This window comes from Polypterus senegalus, chromosome 16 (assembly GCF_016835505.1).
Source record: "Polypterus senegalus isolate Bchr_013 chromosome 16, ASM1683550v1, whole genome shotgun sequence".
NCBI classification, from domain to species: domain Eukaryota; kingdom Metazoa; phylum Chordata; class Cladistia; order Polypteriformes; family Polypteridae; genus Polypterus; species Polypterus senegalus.
In genome coordinates, this window is record NC_053169.1 from 2,928,104 (window position 1) to 2,941,620 (window position 13,517).

Here is a 13,517-nt window from a genome sequence, read left to right on the forward strand (position 1 = left end):
CTTTCATATCAGTCTCTTATTGTGTTCCTTTGTGTCTATTGTGTCCTTACTATCTCTCTGTTGAGTGTAGTGGCTCTGTCTGTTTACTTATCTGCCTTACAGAACCTTTCATATCTACATGTACATCTATTATATTGTGCCCATATAGTATATCTATCATATGATTACTTTTATTGATCTGTGTATTAGATAGATTGATTGATAGAGAAAGGTTATCATATATTGCCTTACCTATCTATCCATATATTTAACTATATAGTACCTTTCATATACCGGCATGTCTGCCTATCATATAGTGCCTTTCCTATCTATCCATCTATCTGTGTATTTCACTATATATTGTCTTTCATATCTGTTTATTATACTGTATGGTGCCTTTCATATCCATCTACCTATCATATATTGCCTTTCATATCTGTCTGTCATACTATATAGTGCCTTTCACATGTCTCCCTATCATATAGTGCCTTTCCTATCTATCCATATATTTAACTATATATTGCCTTTCCTACAGTATCTATCATACTGTATAGTGCCTTTCCAATATATCTGTCAGTCTGTCTATCTTTCTGCTGTATGTATCTATCAAGTATGGTCCCTTATCTGTCCTGTCAGTGACCTGTTGCCCTTTTTGTAGCTCCCTGTGTATTATATATAGCGCCTTTTCACTCTCCCTCTGTTGTTTGTCACTGATGGGGTGCCCCGTTGTAACAACTTGCCATTCTGTTCATATTTGTGTCTCTCCTATTCCTGCCCTCTTTTGTTGCCTTGATTTCTCCTAAAGTTCTTGAATATCAGACCTGAGACCTCCACAGGCCCTTTAATGGTGGTCCGTCTCCTTTTTGTCTTGTCTTGATACCCCTCCAGCCCCCTCCCATTGATTGCCTCCATATTGATGGTCCCTCCCAGATAATGAAATGAGTGTCTGGTTGACAGCAGCGAGGCGCACTCTTCCTGTCAGGCGTCAGATCCTCCTCTAATCCGTCTGGTTTGATCCCCCCTCTCATTTGACAACGTCAGTTTGACAAAATTCCGCCCTTGTGTGGCAGCGCTGTTTTCATGCCGTAGTTCTTACGGGCTCTGTAGGTATTTTTGATTTGACTTGATGACAGCCGGGCTCCTGACTGACAGCCCTGATAATCATGGGAAGCGTTCTTGTTCTCTGAAGTCGTGTACAGGTGTAAAAAGTTGTATCGGCTGTCAGGTGCCACTTGAGATCCTTTGCCTCGTCACCGTGTGCGGTGACACCAGCTTTGACGTGTGTGGGGGTGGGGAGGGAGGTGGGTGGTTTTGCTGATTTCCTGGAATGGAAGGCCTTAAAATAGTAGATTTGGTGTGTGTGGAAAAAGTGGAATTTCTGGTTGGAAAACGGAGCTTGCTCAGAAATGAAAGTGACAAAACAACAGTGGTGGGGCATCTGCTTCAGACTGGGATGACAGAGAAAGGGGGCTTCTTCAGAATAAAGGCCATCACCTTAAGTGTTGCACAAAAGACTAAGACATGTCGTCATATCAGCTCAGAAGTGGAATACCACTAGGGGTTGGTGGGTCCTACACTCCTGAGGAATCAAAGTGCACAGAAGCAGGAAAATAGCAGTAGAGGGCAAAGTGGAATCTAATAGAAGAGGTGGGGGGGGGGAATATTGTGGGTAGAGTGGTCCCCTAACCGAAGGCTGCTCTAGAAGGATGACCCCCTTGACTTGGAGAGGCAGCAGTCATGGAAAAATACCTCAGGCCACAAATCAGCAGCTGAATCAAATGACACTCCAATCACCCCAAGTGGGTGTGCAGAGGTGACACAGTGAGGTGTGACGTGACTTTTTCCTGGTGTTCCTTGTCCCCTGTGGCCCCCAACGCAGGGACTTTCGTATGCACACTGGGGTTTAATGATCCGCCTGTTCTGACATTAAATGACAAATATGCCAGCTGGCTGAAAGCTCCATCTTAACATGCATGATCTTTGTGTGTGTCACCATGCTGGTGACAATCATTAGGCTTCAGTTAACTTGTGCTACTGAGCACATAAACCACCATTTTTGCATTCTGTTTTCTCCAAGTCTTCTATTCAGTTTCTTTTTCTTTCTCCCCGTCTTTCCATTTTATTTTTTGTCTTTATCTAATACTTGAGCAGAGATGTGACCCAGCAACCCCAAACTTTCACAGTGCACGGACTAGAGGAAACTGGGGGTGGGTTTTTTAGAAACCCAGTGGGCGGAGCCTTTTCAGCAGAGCATTTCAGGGCTGACTTTTTCAGTGGAGTTCAGCTGCAGCGCTCCACTCTGTTGAGGAGCCAATCAGATTTCACTCCTCCGACGGCGTTTAGCGGCTTTTGTCAGTGACGATGCACATTATGCCCGCTCACCGTGCGCCTCGCTCTCGCCCCCATTTCAAGGCGTGTCTCGTACTTGGGAGGACCGTAGCATAAAATCCCATAAGTTGAAAGATCCATCAGTTTTCAACTTGAAGCAAAGGAGGTAAACACAAGTTCTCCGAATTATCATGCATACAATCAGAAAAGCACTGCAGTGATGCACTTGTGGTCGTCTTGTTGGTCACATCAGAGGACTCCTTGTAGAGATGCCATGTTCTGAGGAGGACGGCTCCCCTTCTGCGTACGTCATGTAGGCTCTTTACACTTCTATACACACACTTAACATTACACTGATTTCCTGTCCTGCCGAAAAAAAAGGGGGGTTTAAAAAGATTTTATAAATGACTGTGCCAGCCAAGAGGATGGAGAGAGGAAGTAGGTTTGCATGTGCAAGATGGACCCCAGCTGTCTTTGACCCAAATGCGAGCACAGATTTGTCTTATTTGCACATTAAAGCGCTTTGTGATCTTAAGCCAAGCATGCGCTCGCATAAGTCGGCCATTCAGATGTGCATCGGTTAGAGCCACAAGGCTCGTGTGTGTGTGTGTGTGTGTGACTGAGGAATCGGAAGGCTTTCTGGGGGTGAAGAATTTTCTGGAAGGCTGACACCACAACATTCCCGTCTAGTCTGTCACTAATGTGTCGCAGTGGCTGTCATTGGGGTCTCTCCTGGCACGACTTGTTCCGGAATGTTCGGTTTTGCTCTACAAATTCCCGATTCACACTACAAACACCTCACAGACTTCATCCCACCCCTCGGATATCATTTTTTTGTTTTTAATGGGAATTTCCACTGATGTCCTTTGCCATCTCGATTTGCCTGGCACTCTTTTTATGCACCACCCAGGCGGTGTGGTTAGTTAGTATCCTACTGGTTACCTAGGTATTGTTTTTGTTTGGGTTTTAATGGGGAATGATTGGGTTCTTGTTGATGCTGCTAGCAGTCGGGTTGCACTTTGACCTTCTTAATTGACTTGCCTTTGTTTTTTGTGTACAGTAACTATCAGAAGACCCTACATGGCACATGGAGTCCAACAACTTGTGCTGCTCACTCCTCTCATTTCTTTATTTGGTTTGTGTTTTGTTTTTAGGAGTCAAACCTTCCTCCAGGTTCACTGCCGTGATCCACGCCGTGACTCCATTGATATCCCAATCCCAGCCCATCCTCAAGCTCCTGGTGGCCGTCTCCAAGTCTCAGTACTGCGCACAGGTAGGCTGCAACATGCTGTGGCATCCTGCGTGGCACATCTGTGTGTCTGGGGTATTTATTAAGAGGCGTAGGGATGGAGACGCGTAGCTGGTAAGGTGGCTTGGGGGGGTCAGCGCTCACCCCCGACTCGCCTTGTGAGCCCACTCTGGTCACAGTATTCATAATAATTTATATTCAGTGCTGTCTGTCGTAATAACGAGTCCTGCAAACTGCCATGAGTGACCAGTGGTGGACTCGCCCGTCTCCGAGGCTCAGGAGGGCTTTAAAGGTTAACTCTTCATTTTTGATTTCTAAAGTATAAGACAGTAGGATGTGTGTGTTGGTAGATTTATTCATACACAGTAGATATGCATGTCTGTGTCACCGTGGACTTGGCACATTTTCAGATGCCACGTATGGATTTGTCTTCCACAACGCAAAAAATGAGCAATCTGGGTAAATCTGTGTGTTTAAGCACGGAGACCCCACTGCACTGTCACACTTGGATAGATGGCCTCAGAGGATGGACATGCATGAAGAGTGAAGGCTGATCCCATAAAAGAGCTGCTGTGGCACCCACTGAAAAACGGAATGCTACCCTTAAGAGCGAGACAGCCAAGCATCACAGCTTGCTGCGTAGCCACAGACCGGTCAGAGGGCACGAGAGCATCAGGACTGCACCACAGAGCAATGGGTTCTGCTGAATCCCAGATTGCAGGTCCTCAGTTGTCCTCTTCACTCGGCACACACCAAATCCCAGCAAACGAGGCTCCGGGATTCTGAGCCCAACACTCTTTCCCAGCCATCTTCTGTCCAGTGTCTGCTTTTGTTTTGTCCATTTTCACCTTTTCTTGTTATTTGTCAGTTTCTCTGAACCTCTTCTACTAAGGCCAGCATCCCAGAATCCTCTGCAGATGACACCGGTGTTTGGTGTGTATTTCGTAAAAGATTAAGAGGTCTTGTCAGACGTTTGTTTCTCATTCCACACACTTGGACGTTCTCGTCCTTTTTGTGCGTCTGGGCCTTTTCCTTTAAGCGTGTTTCTCTCTCCCCCTGGTTCTCTCAGGATAGTAATGGACGCCTCTGTATGAAGACTGTCACCTGGAGTCTCTGTCTCCGTTTTGCAAAATAGCAACAGGCTGGCGTGGTGTTTGTTTTTTTTTTTGAGAATGTTGTTTCATTTTGGCCATTTTTGAACCCAGGACTACTGATCTTTAAGGGATGCCAGGGCCTTGCCACCCAAGTGAATAGAATGACAGGTGTCAGCGGTGGTAGTGCAGTCAGAAAGGTTTCTCGAATAACCAGAGCAGAGCACATGGTGGGTTAAGGACAGGCTGAGGGAGTTGGCCATTAAGGGAACGGCCGTCGAAACTGGGGGGCTTTGTAGTCCTATGTGAATAATAAGTGACAAATCCTTCATTTTGAACACTAATGCCCGTTATACACACACTTGTAATGCCTTGGCTATATTTTTAAATCAATTTAATAGTATCTTTGATGAAAAAGGACCCCTTGTGGCCCCCACAGCAGTGCATGGTCTTTAGAAGAAACCCTGCTACAGAATAAAGATGAAGAATTTCTATCATAAAGGTGACCTTTGAGTGGTACTGTAGAATAACGCATTTGTGATGCCTCACCTCGGGTCCTGCATTTGGTTTTGGTGTCCGACAGTGCAGTGCCAGACGAGGGGCAGCTCCGCTGATTACAGGGGGTGCTGTGAGCCTTTACAGTTTGAGAATACGAATGGCGAGCCAGAAGTGACACGCTGGAGGTAACTGGTCCAGTAGGCCCAGGCTGATACTTGAAAATGAGCAGGGGGGGCTTGGTAAGGACTGGCAGACGTTGGTCTTCGCGCGGTTCACTGCTAGCCGCAGAGAGTGGCTTAACGGAAACCTGCAGCCGACACCCTTGGCAGATTGAGGACCCCCACCTCACCTCCCAGCAGCCTGAGCAGCGGTGGGCTTTAGGACCCAGCAGCTCGCCTACGCTGAACTGGTTGAAGCAACGACACACAAACAAACCTGCAGGGCCTTCTGGAGATTTTTGAACTGCATGAGTGAGAAATTGTAATTTTGAAGACATCTGTAGCCAATTTGCATTTTATGGAAGAGGAGGCCAGAGGAGCAGCTGAAGAGCTTCAAGCCTGAATATTCATCTGAAGATGTTGAGCGGTCAATTTGCCTCTTTTATTATTTATTACATTTATTTTTTTTTTTTATTTGTGCTCCTATTCCAGTTGTAACCGCGTCAGAATGCACCCCATTTTATTTTATATATTTATTGCCCTGTAAGCGTAAACCTTATTTAATGACAGTTAACGACAAGCAGCCTTTCTTACTCCAGTGTACCAGCACAGAAGCTTTACAAAAAAACAGAAAAAGGAGCCGTCTTCATTTGTGTAAAATCAAATGGTGTGAGTAATTACTCTTAAAAGGATAAAACAATTTACTTGAAAGACCACCGTTTACCATCGAGCTGCGCATTTGAGACCCAAATGAAGGCGTGTTTGGGTAAAGAGACTGCACTTAGCGTAAACACTTTGAGTGCCCCCCTCGCTGGAAACAAATTTCAGGGATGGCGAGTGAAGAAGCACAATGGACGCTTCGTCTGCGGCCCCCTTTGCTGCTCAGGTGACATGGTGGGTATTGAGGCGCCTCCGTGTTTTTTGGATTTTTTTTGGCTTTCCGTATCCTTGCAGCCCCCACTGGTTTTTAGCTTGTCACATTTTCAAAGCAGTTATTTTCTTGCACACGACTTAAAACTGTAAATTCTAGGCGGTGGAGTCGGCACGCAAATCTTCAGCTTGGACTCGTTCATTTGTGGTGCCAGCGACTGTGTTGATTACAAGCACATCACTCTCGCGACGCCATCGTCAAGCCTAACCTGTTCAAGTTTGGGTTTGAAGGCTGTCGCGATGCCGTTTGTGATGTAATTATTTATCAAATAATACGTAACTAAATTAAAACAACCTTCTACCAAAAAACTAGTTTAATCAAATCGGCACAAAGTGAAATAGGACATTTGAACACACTGTAGTAGAATTTCCGTTTCCATCTCCGACTCCACAGCCCCGGTGAAGACTGTTGGGTTAAATGCGACTAAACGAGTTGGCACCCGTTGAGCGAAAGTTTCACCGAAAGCCTCAAGAATTGCTGGAAGGATTTTGCCATCCAATGCTCTGATCTTCTGCCTCGATTGCGGGCTTTTGTGTTAGGGATGTGGAGGAGGATGGCGATTGTGACGGGGACCGGCCATTCAGCCCAACGTCGCTTGTTAGGAAATCCGTAAGGCGGTGGTTTTGGTCCAGCGGTCTAGTGATTAAAAGTAAATGTAACACCCCATGAAATGTTAGGGTGTGTGCAACTGGATTCTCGACTTCCTATCTAACAGACCCCCCAGCTGACAGGCTAGGAGGCCACCCTTCTTCCACAACTAATCCTGAACACAGAGTCCCCTACCGTATCCCTTGTTCCATCACGATGGTTCCAACACCGTTATCAAGTGTGCAGGTGACGTCACACTAGTAGGTCTCGTCTGTAGCAGTGGAGGAGGTCCAGAGCTTAGAGACAGGGACCACCAACAACAGCCTGACCCTCAGCATTAGGAGGACCAAAGAGCTCATCATCCGCTTGAGGAAATCAAAGAGCTGCTGCCACCCCTCTCCCATCTCTATCAGTGGGACTGAGCGCGTGTCCAGATTCGAGTTCCCATCTCTGAGGGTCTTCTCTTGGGCTCTCCACACCTCTGAGCTCTTGTTGAGGAGACACTAAGAAAGCCTATCTAAGAACTCTGATCCTGCCGCTACACAGCCGAGCGTATCCTTTCCAAACTGCATCTCGGTGTGGTACGGCAGTTGTCCTCTCACTGACCAAAAGGCCCTACGACGAGTAGTGCATCACTGGCACCCCACATTGAGGGTCTGTATCACGAGATGCTTACAGAGGGCACACAGTCTCATTGAGGACCTTGTAGAATCCACCAGGAGGTCTTCATTGTACCGGAGGTCAGTGACCCTCACTGTGAACAGGCTGGAAAAGTCCGCTAAGGTAGCATGCAGGGACCCCCCTCTCTAAGTCTGGCATGCTGTAACTCCGCTGCCCATTAGAACCATCATGGATGACCAGACCATGGCACCATCTCATGGAGCAGGTGAATGGATGTAGAGGAGATGACTGGGCCTCCCTAGCACCTCACTCCAGACCTTCTGTTTTGATTGGTCAGTTCCTTAATTGGCTGGCGCTCTGTCATTGGCCGGCCTGATCTGTGTCACCTGGTGCCCCTTTCTCTATGATGTTTGGTTACAAAGCTCTCAGTCTGACGTTTGCTTTTTTCGTTTTTAATTAGGAGGTGATGAATTCTGATCAGATATTCATATCGCGGCTTCAACAACAACAAAAAATGCAATTGTGTCACAGATTTCAAGCCTTCTGTGGAAATAACAAAGGTGCGTCGCCGGATGAAGTCCTTCACCTCACCAGCGGCCCACACCAACACACACCTCCACGCGCCCAATTCCCCCCCCAGGTCCTTGTCTTCGTTTTTCATTTACGAGCACAAAAACGAGTTCCAACTTGCGGCAGAAGTCGAACCGGCTATACCGGCCATGGCTGTTTCTACAGGCAAACGTATTGATTGTGTTCTCATTAGAGCACTTCAGCCACCTCACCTTCCCAGGCTTTATAAATGAATCCATCTTACTACGCCAGTCGGGTCTTAGCCACATGTTCAAAAAAAAAAAAATAATAATGAAAACCTCTCAAATATCAAAAGATTTACAAAATGTACGCCGTTTGTCCTCCGCACACTTCGGCCTCCATGGTGAGGAGATCAGGCTCAGTGATGGCCATCGCTTGTGTTACAGAACTCCTTGTTCTTCTTTGTGCTCAGGGTAGTTCTTCATGACCTGGACCGTGTGGTTGGCTGTGTTAGCTACAGTAGATACAGTATGTATACACCGCATAAGCATAATTTAAACCTATTAATAGGAACACCTGCTTATTCATGAAGTTATCTGATTAGCCAATTGTGTGGCAACAGTTGTACAGGTCAGGAACTTCAGCTGATGCTCACATCATGTCCAGCCGACAACTGGACAGATGATTTATTTACTGAGCTCAACTGGGAGAAGTGCATAAAAATGAATGCATCTGTATCTGTGTCCCCATCTGGTTGTTGTGTCTCTGTCATTCCAACAGATGGCACATCACAAATATTACCACTGCTTTTTAAGAATCTCCTACCAAATGGTACAGAACAGAGACATATGCACTGCATCTATCATTCCAACAGATGGCGCATCACAAACAGCCCTGCTTTTACGAATCCCATAACAAATGGCACAGAACAGTGACATTTGCATTGCATTTTTAATTCTGACAGGTGGTGCTTCACAAACATTACTAGTGCTTTTTAACAATCTACTACCGAATGGCATGGAGCAGAGGCCTAAACATTGCATTTGTCATTCCAACAGATGGTGCATCCCAAACTTTTGCAAATCCCATACCAAATGGTACAGAACAGAGACATATGCAGTTGATCTATCATTTGAAAAGATGGCACATCAGAAACATTTGTAGTAATAAAATGCATTGCATTTGTCAGTCCAACACATGGTGTATCACAAACATTTACACTGCTTTTTAGAATCGCATGCCAAATGACATGAAGTGGAGGCCCAAGCATTCCATTGGTCATCCAAACAGATTGCGTATCACAAACATTTTTACTAACACATTTTAATACAATTGTTTGTGATGGGCCATCTGTTGGAAAGATGAATGTAGTGATTTTTATTACTACTTGCATTACTAAATATATTCCAATAGAGGGTGCAGTGCAGATGTAACACTGTGGTCAACATCAATTACTGAGATTTACACCCATCTTGGCTGGGCAGCACAGCCAGTCTACTTAAGGATAAGTGTCTGTCGGTTTGTCTGTCTGGTAGTTAAATCTGTGTCATTCTAACAGATGGCATATCACAAACATTAACACTGCTTTTACAAATTTCCAAACTAAGCATCATATAACAGAGACATATGGACTGCAGGGTGAACTGTAACCATTTATGGTGAGGTCTACGTTGATTACTTGCATTTCAGCCCATCTTAGACGGGTAGCACACCTAGCTTGGACATGTTTTGTAGTGCATGGAGTAATAAAATGCATTACATTTGTCTTTCCAACAGATGGTGTGTCAGAATCATTTTTAGTGATGGAATGACAAACGCAATGCATTTTAACAGGTGACACATCCCAAACCTTAACACGGCTTTTGTGTATCCCATGCCAAATGGCATATAACAGACATATGCCTTGTATGTTGCCCTGCAGATGTTGATGCCAACGTCTTTGTTGGGTACTTAGATTTCAGCTCGTCCTTGACGGGTAGACCAGCTAGTTTTATGTATGAACGGTTAAGCTGTTATGATCTAATGTGCTGCGTTACGTCTGACTAACTCTTGGGACGGTATTCTTCTGCCATCTAATGGATGAAGTAGCATTAGGCTGCAAAAAGTCATGAATATTTGTGTGAGTTTTGCCACTTCACGGTAACTCGTCAAGGCGCAGCCTTTAACCACAACACACAAGGGTGCGTAAATGAGAAGCTGTAAAGCCAGTTTTAGAACAAACTGAAAGCGAAGCATTAGTTGAACCAAGTGATTGTGCTGACAATGTGAAATGGTCCTCAGACGTTGGCACAGGTCGTCATGATAGACATGGACGTCGCATGATGCTGCCGTGTGGTGCCGTATCTACATGGCTAAAAGACACAATGATTGTGATCAAGTGGAAGGACCTGATAGCCCCCTTAGCACTGTTCATAATTCAGCAGACGTCGATGTTCGCATCAGGGAAACGTGGCATCGTGATAGCCTACAATAACACAAGGCGGCATTGACCGGCTGGATCAGACACAGACGTCCTACTCTGTCATGTGTAAGCAACAGAAAAACATGTAAGAAAAGTGAGCAAAGCAACACACTTGTACTCTACCAGGAGATTGTGACATTGGGCTGCGTGTCGGTGACCGTCTCAAAACATGTCACATGAAGCGCGCGTACAAAACCTTCATCAGCACAGCAGTGGACACCTGACTGGCCTTGCCGACTGATGTCTGTAATTTTTCGTTTCTGGCTCGTTGACACGAAGGAGGTTTGTAGTTGTGGCTCCTCCTGGTGGCTTTGTTAAGGACTGCTGCTGTGGTCAAAAGAAGCTTCCCAGGCTTTTCACATGGCCAGCTTGTGTAGAACTTCCACTGTAAAGACCTGACCCCCCTAAGCCCCCCCAATGTAATTAGAAGATCACGAAACAGATGGATAGTTGAGATGGAAGGCCAGGCTGTCATTTCAGTGCTGTGTTGGTGGTTTTTATTTGGGTTGTGCTTTGACATGTTTAACAAACAAACGGTATGGAGCACAAATTGTAACGCGACACCAGCAGAATCGCTGAAGCTCGTGGGCCAGTTCTCTTACGCAAAAGCAGCAATGCAGAGGATTTGGACAAAGCAGTCGACTTATTCACGGCCTCCTCCTTGTTAGCGCTCCTCGAAAACGCCAACTGACATCTGTTAGCCGTGCCGGCTTGCTCCCCGTCCTCGGACACGGACTTGAATGATGACGTGACGCGTGGATGGACGAGCGCTCCTGTCAAGGCCACGATGAGCGCCGAGGCTCCGACTCTGTGGAAACCTGCCATTTCTGTTGGGAATAACGATCATCTCGAGTGCCTTGGCATTGAAGACATAAGCAGAGTCGTGGAACGCAGACAGCGATGTTGGATTTTCTCAACATGAGGCACATCCTCTGGGTCTGCTTTAGTTTAACCCCACACAGAATTCTTGTGTAAATTGTTTACGGGGCAGACAACAACACGTGTTTCATATCGGAGAACACGGATCACTGGGACACCAGCAACTCGAAGAACATTCAAGTGTGTAGAGCAGAAACCACTCAGATGTGCAGTAGGTAGACAGACAGATAGATATGAAAGGCAATATATAGATAGACAGATGTTTTAGCGTAGTTGGCAGGATTAGATAGATATGAAAGGTGCTATATAGATAGATATTTTAGTGTCGTTGGCAGGATTACATACTTAAATATGAAAGGCACTATAAAGATAAATATGAAAGTCATTAGAATACATAGAGGTGATGTCACATCAGAACTGATGCGTGTAAAACTGATAGATGTGAATGGCACCGTATAAAGCGAGATTTGAAAGTATATAAAATTAGATACGAGAGGCCTAATGGACAGAACAGCGCATTAATGAGTAGATGTGAGATATTAAAGGCACGGTGATACTGTAGATATGAAAGATGATATATAAAGCTAGAGAAATGATGGGCACTCCAATAGAGAGATGTGACAGGCTCTGTATTAAACTAGATAGATTATATAAATTAGATATGAAAGACACTATCATATGTAGATAGAAGGGCATAATAATAAAAAAGATCCATCCACTCATCCTATGTGTCACTCAGAGGGGCTGAAGAAACCCATCCAAACATGGGGGAACATGCAAGCTCCACACAGATAGTAATCAAGCCAGGATTGGAATCCAGTGTCTGTGGCGCTAACCACTGTACCAGCATGCCAACCGTCACTGGCACACAAAGGGCAGAGCCGATCTGCTGGCTTCATGTAATCACTTTTTGTGTTTTTTTTTTTTCCAGATCATCGTCTTGTGGAACTGCGACAAGCCTCTGCCGGCTAAACACCGGTGGCCAGCCACGCCTGTTCCTGTTGTGGTCATCGAAGGAGAGAACAAGGTTAGTGTCCACTGTGTGTGCCAAGTTGATCGTGGCGCCTGCCTCTGTGACCAACTTCGAGGAAGGACTAAGCGTAGGTGCTGTTGCCAAGAGAAAGGTGTTAAATAAATGTTTCAGTATTTATTATCTTTGAATTGCATACACTTCTTGATGTTGTGCCCAAGTGGTCTGTGGTATTTGAACAGCACAGAGTGTGAAACATAGGGGGTCCTGGGGGGTTTGAAACTCAAAACTATAGAAGGTCCCTGAAAATCAATTTTAAAAACATGCTGGTGGTATAAAATACTTCATGTCCATCGCTGGGCTCGTGAAAAGGTGCTGTGGGTGTCAGCTTTGTGCCACTGACGTATGCCGGGGGTCCGCTTCATTCTGGGTTAAGGTACCAGCCTGGTCAGTCTTCTGGGGTCACCCTGAATTCAGGCGCAATGCCACCCAGCCACATTTTCAGGTTGCGTTGTACCATGTTTAAATAAATGCTTAGTATCCACCTGCAGCATGCATGGTGGTTACCACTCAAACCTCAATCCGCCATCTCCTCATGAGGGTCCAGACAAGCACGCCACATTCATTTTTTCAAATTCCCCAAATGATACCTGAGCAAAGCCTGCCAAGGCCCTTCACTCATTCATCGCACTCAACTTTGGACACACAGTTAGATATGGACAGGCTCAGGGTCCAAGTTGTGGGGTTTAGATGAGAACATGGGTGAATTAATGGGGGGTCCGATTCTGTAAGTTCATCCGTTGTAGTCTGCTAGAGCCGGCCACTCAAAGCCATTCAATCCATGGAAGGGTCAAGAGGAGTTGATGACTTCCCTGGCAGCATCAGTTGCAAGTCAGGAAACAGGGGCCTACTTGGGCACCCACAGTACCGTTTACAGAGTGCCAGTTTAAAGTTGGTGGTTAAACTGAGCCACACAGCCCTGGGGACCCCAGGCAGACATGGGGAGAACATGCAGACTCCACATAGGGCACCACATCCACAATGCCTCAGCTGCAGCACCCAGTGTGCCACCATACGATCCCATAGGTAAGTCAAAAAGGGAGACATTTTGGGATTTCAGTGTAAAGCATCATGGCAGACATCTGGAGTGTTCGTCTGCAGCATGAGGCACGTTTTTCGCCACGGGGCACGGACCCCTCAGCGCTCGAGACACTTTGCATGCTGTATGTGGAA

General features: G+C 45.9%; 1 protein-coding gene across 1 annotated transcript in view; it reads left to right on the plus strand.

The window, feature by feature from the left end:
• The window catches only part of ext1b (exostosin glycosyltransferase 1b), a 189,070-nt gene that overhangs the window by 155,960 nt on the left and 19,593 nt on the right, over positions 1–13,517 (plus strand). Inside the window, exons 6-7 of the mRNA XM_039738774.1 lie at positions 3,462–3,580; positions 12,246–12,341. Coding sequence (XP_039594708.1) covers positions 3,462–3,580; positions 12,246–12,341 — 215 coding nt within the window. The remainder of the gene's footprint in view (positions 1–3,461; positions 3,581–12,245; positions 12,342–13,517) is intronic.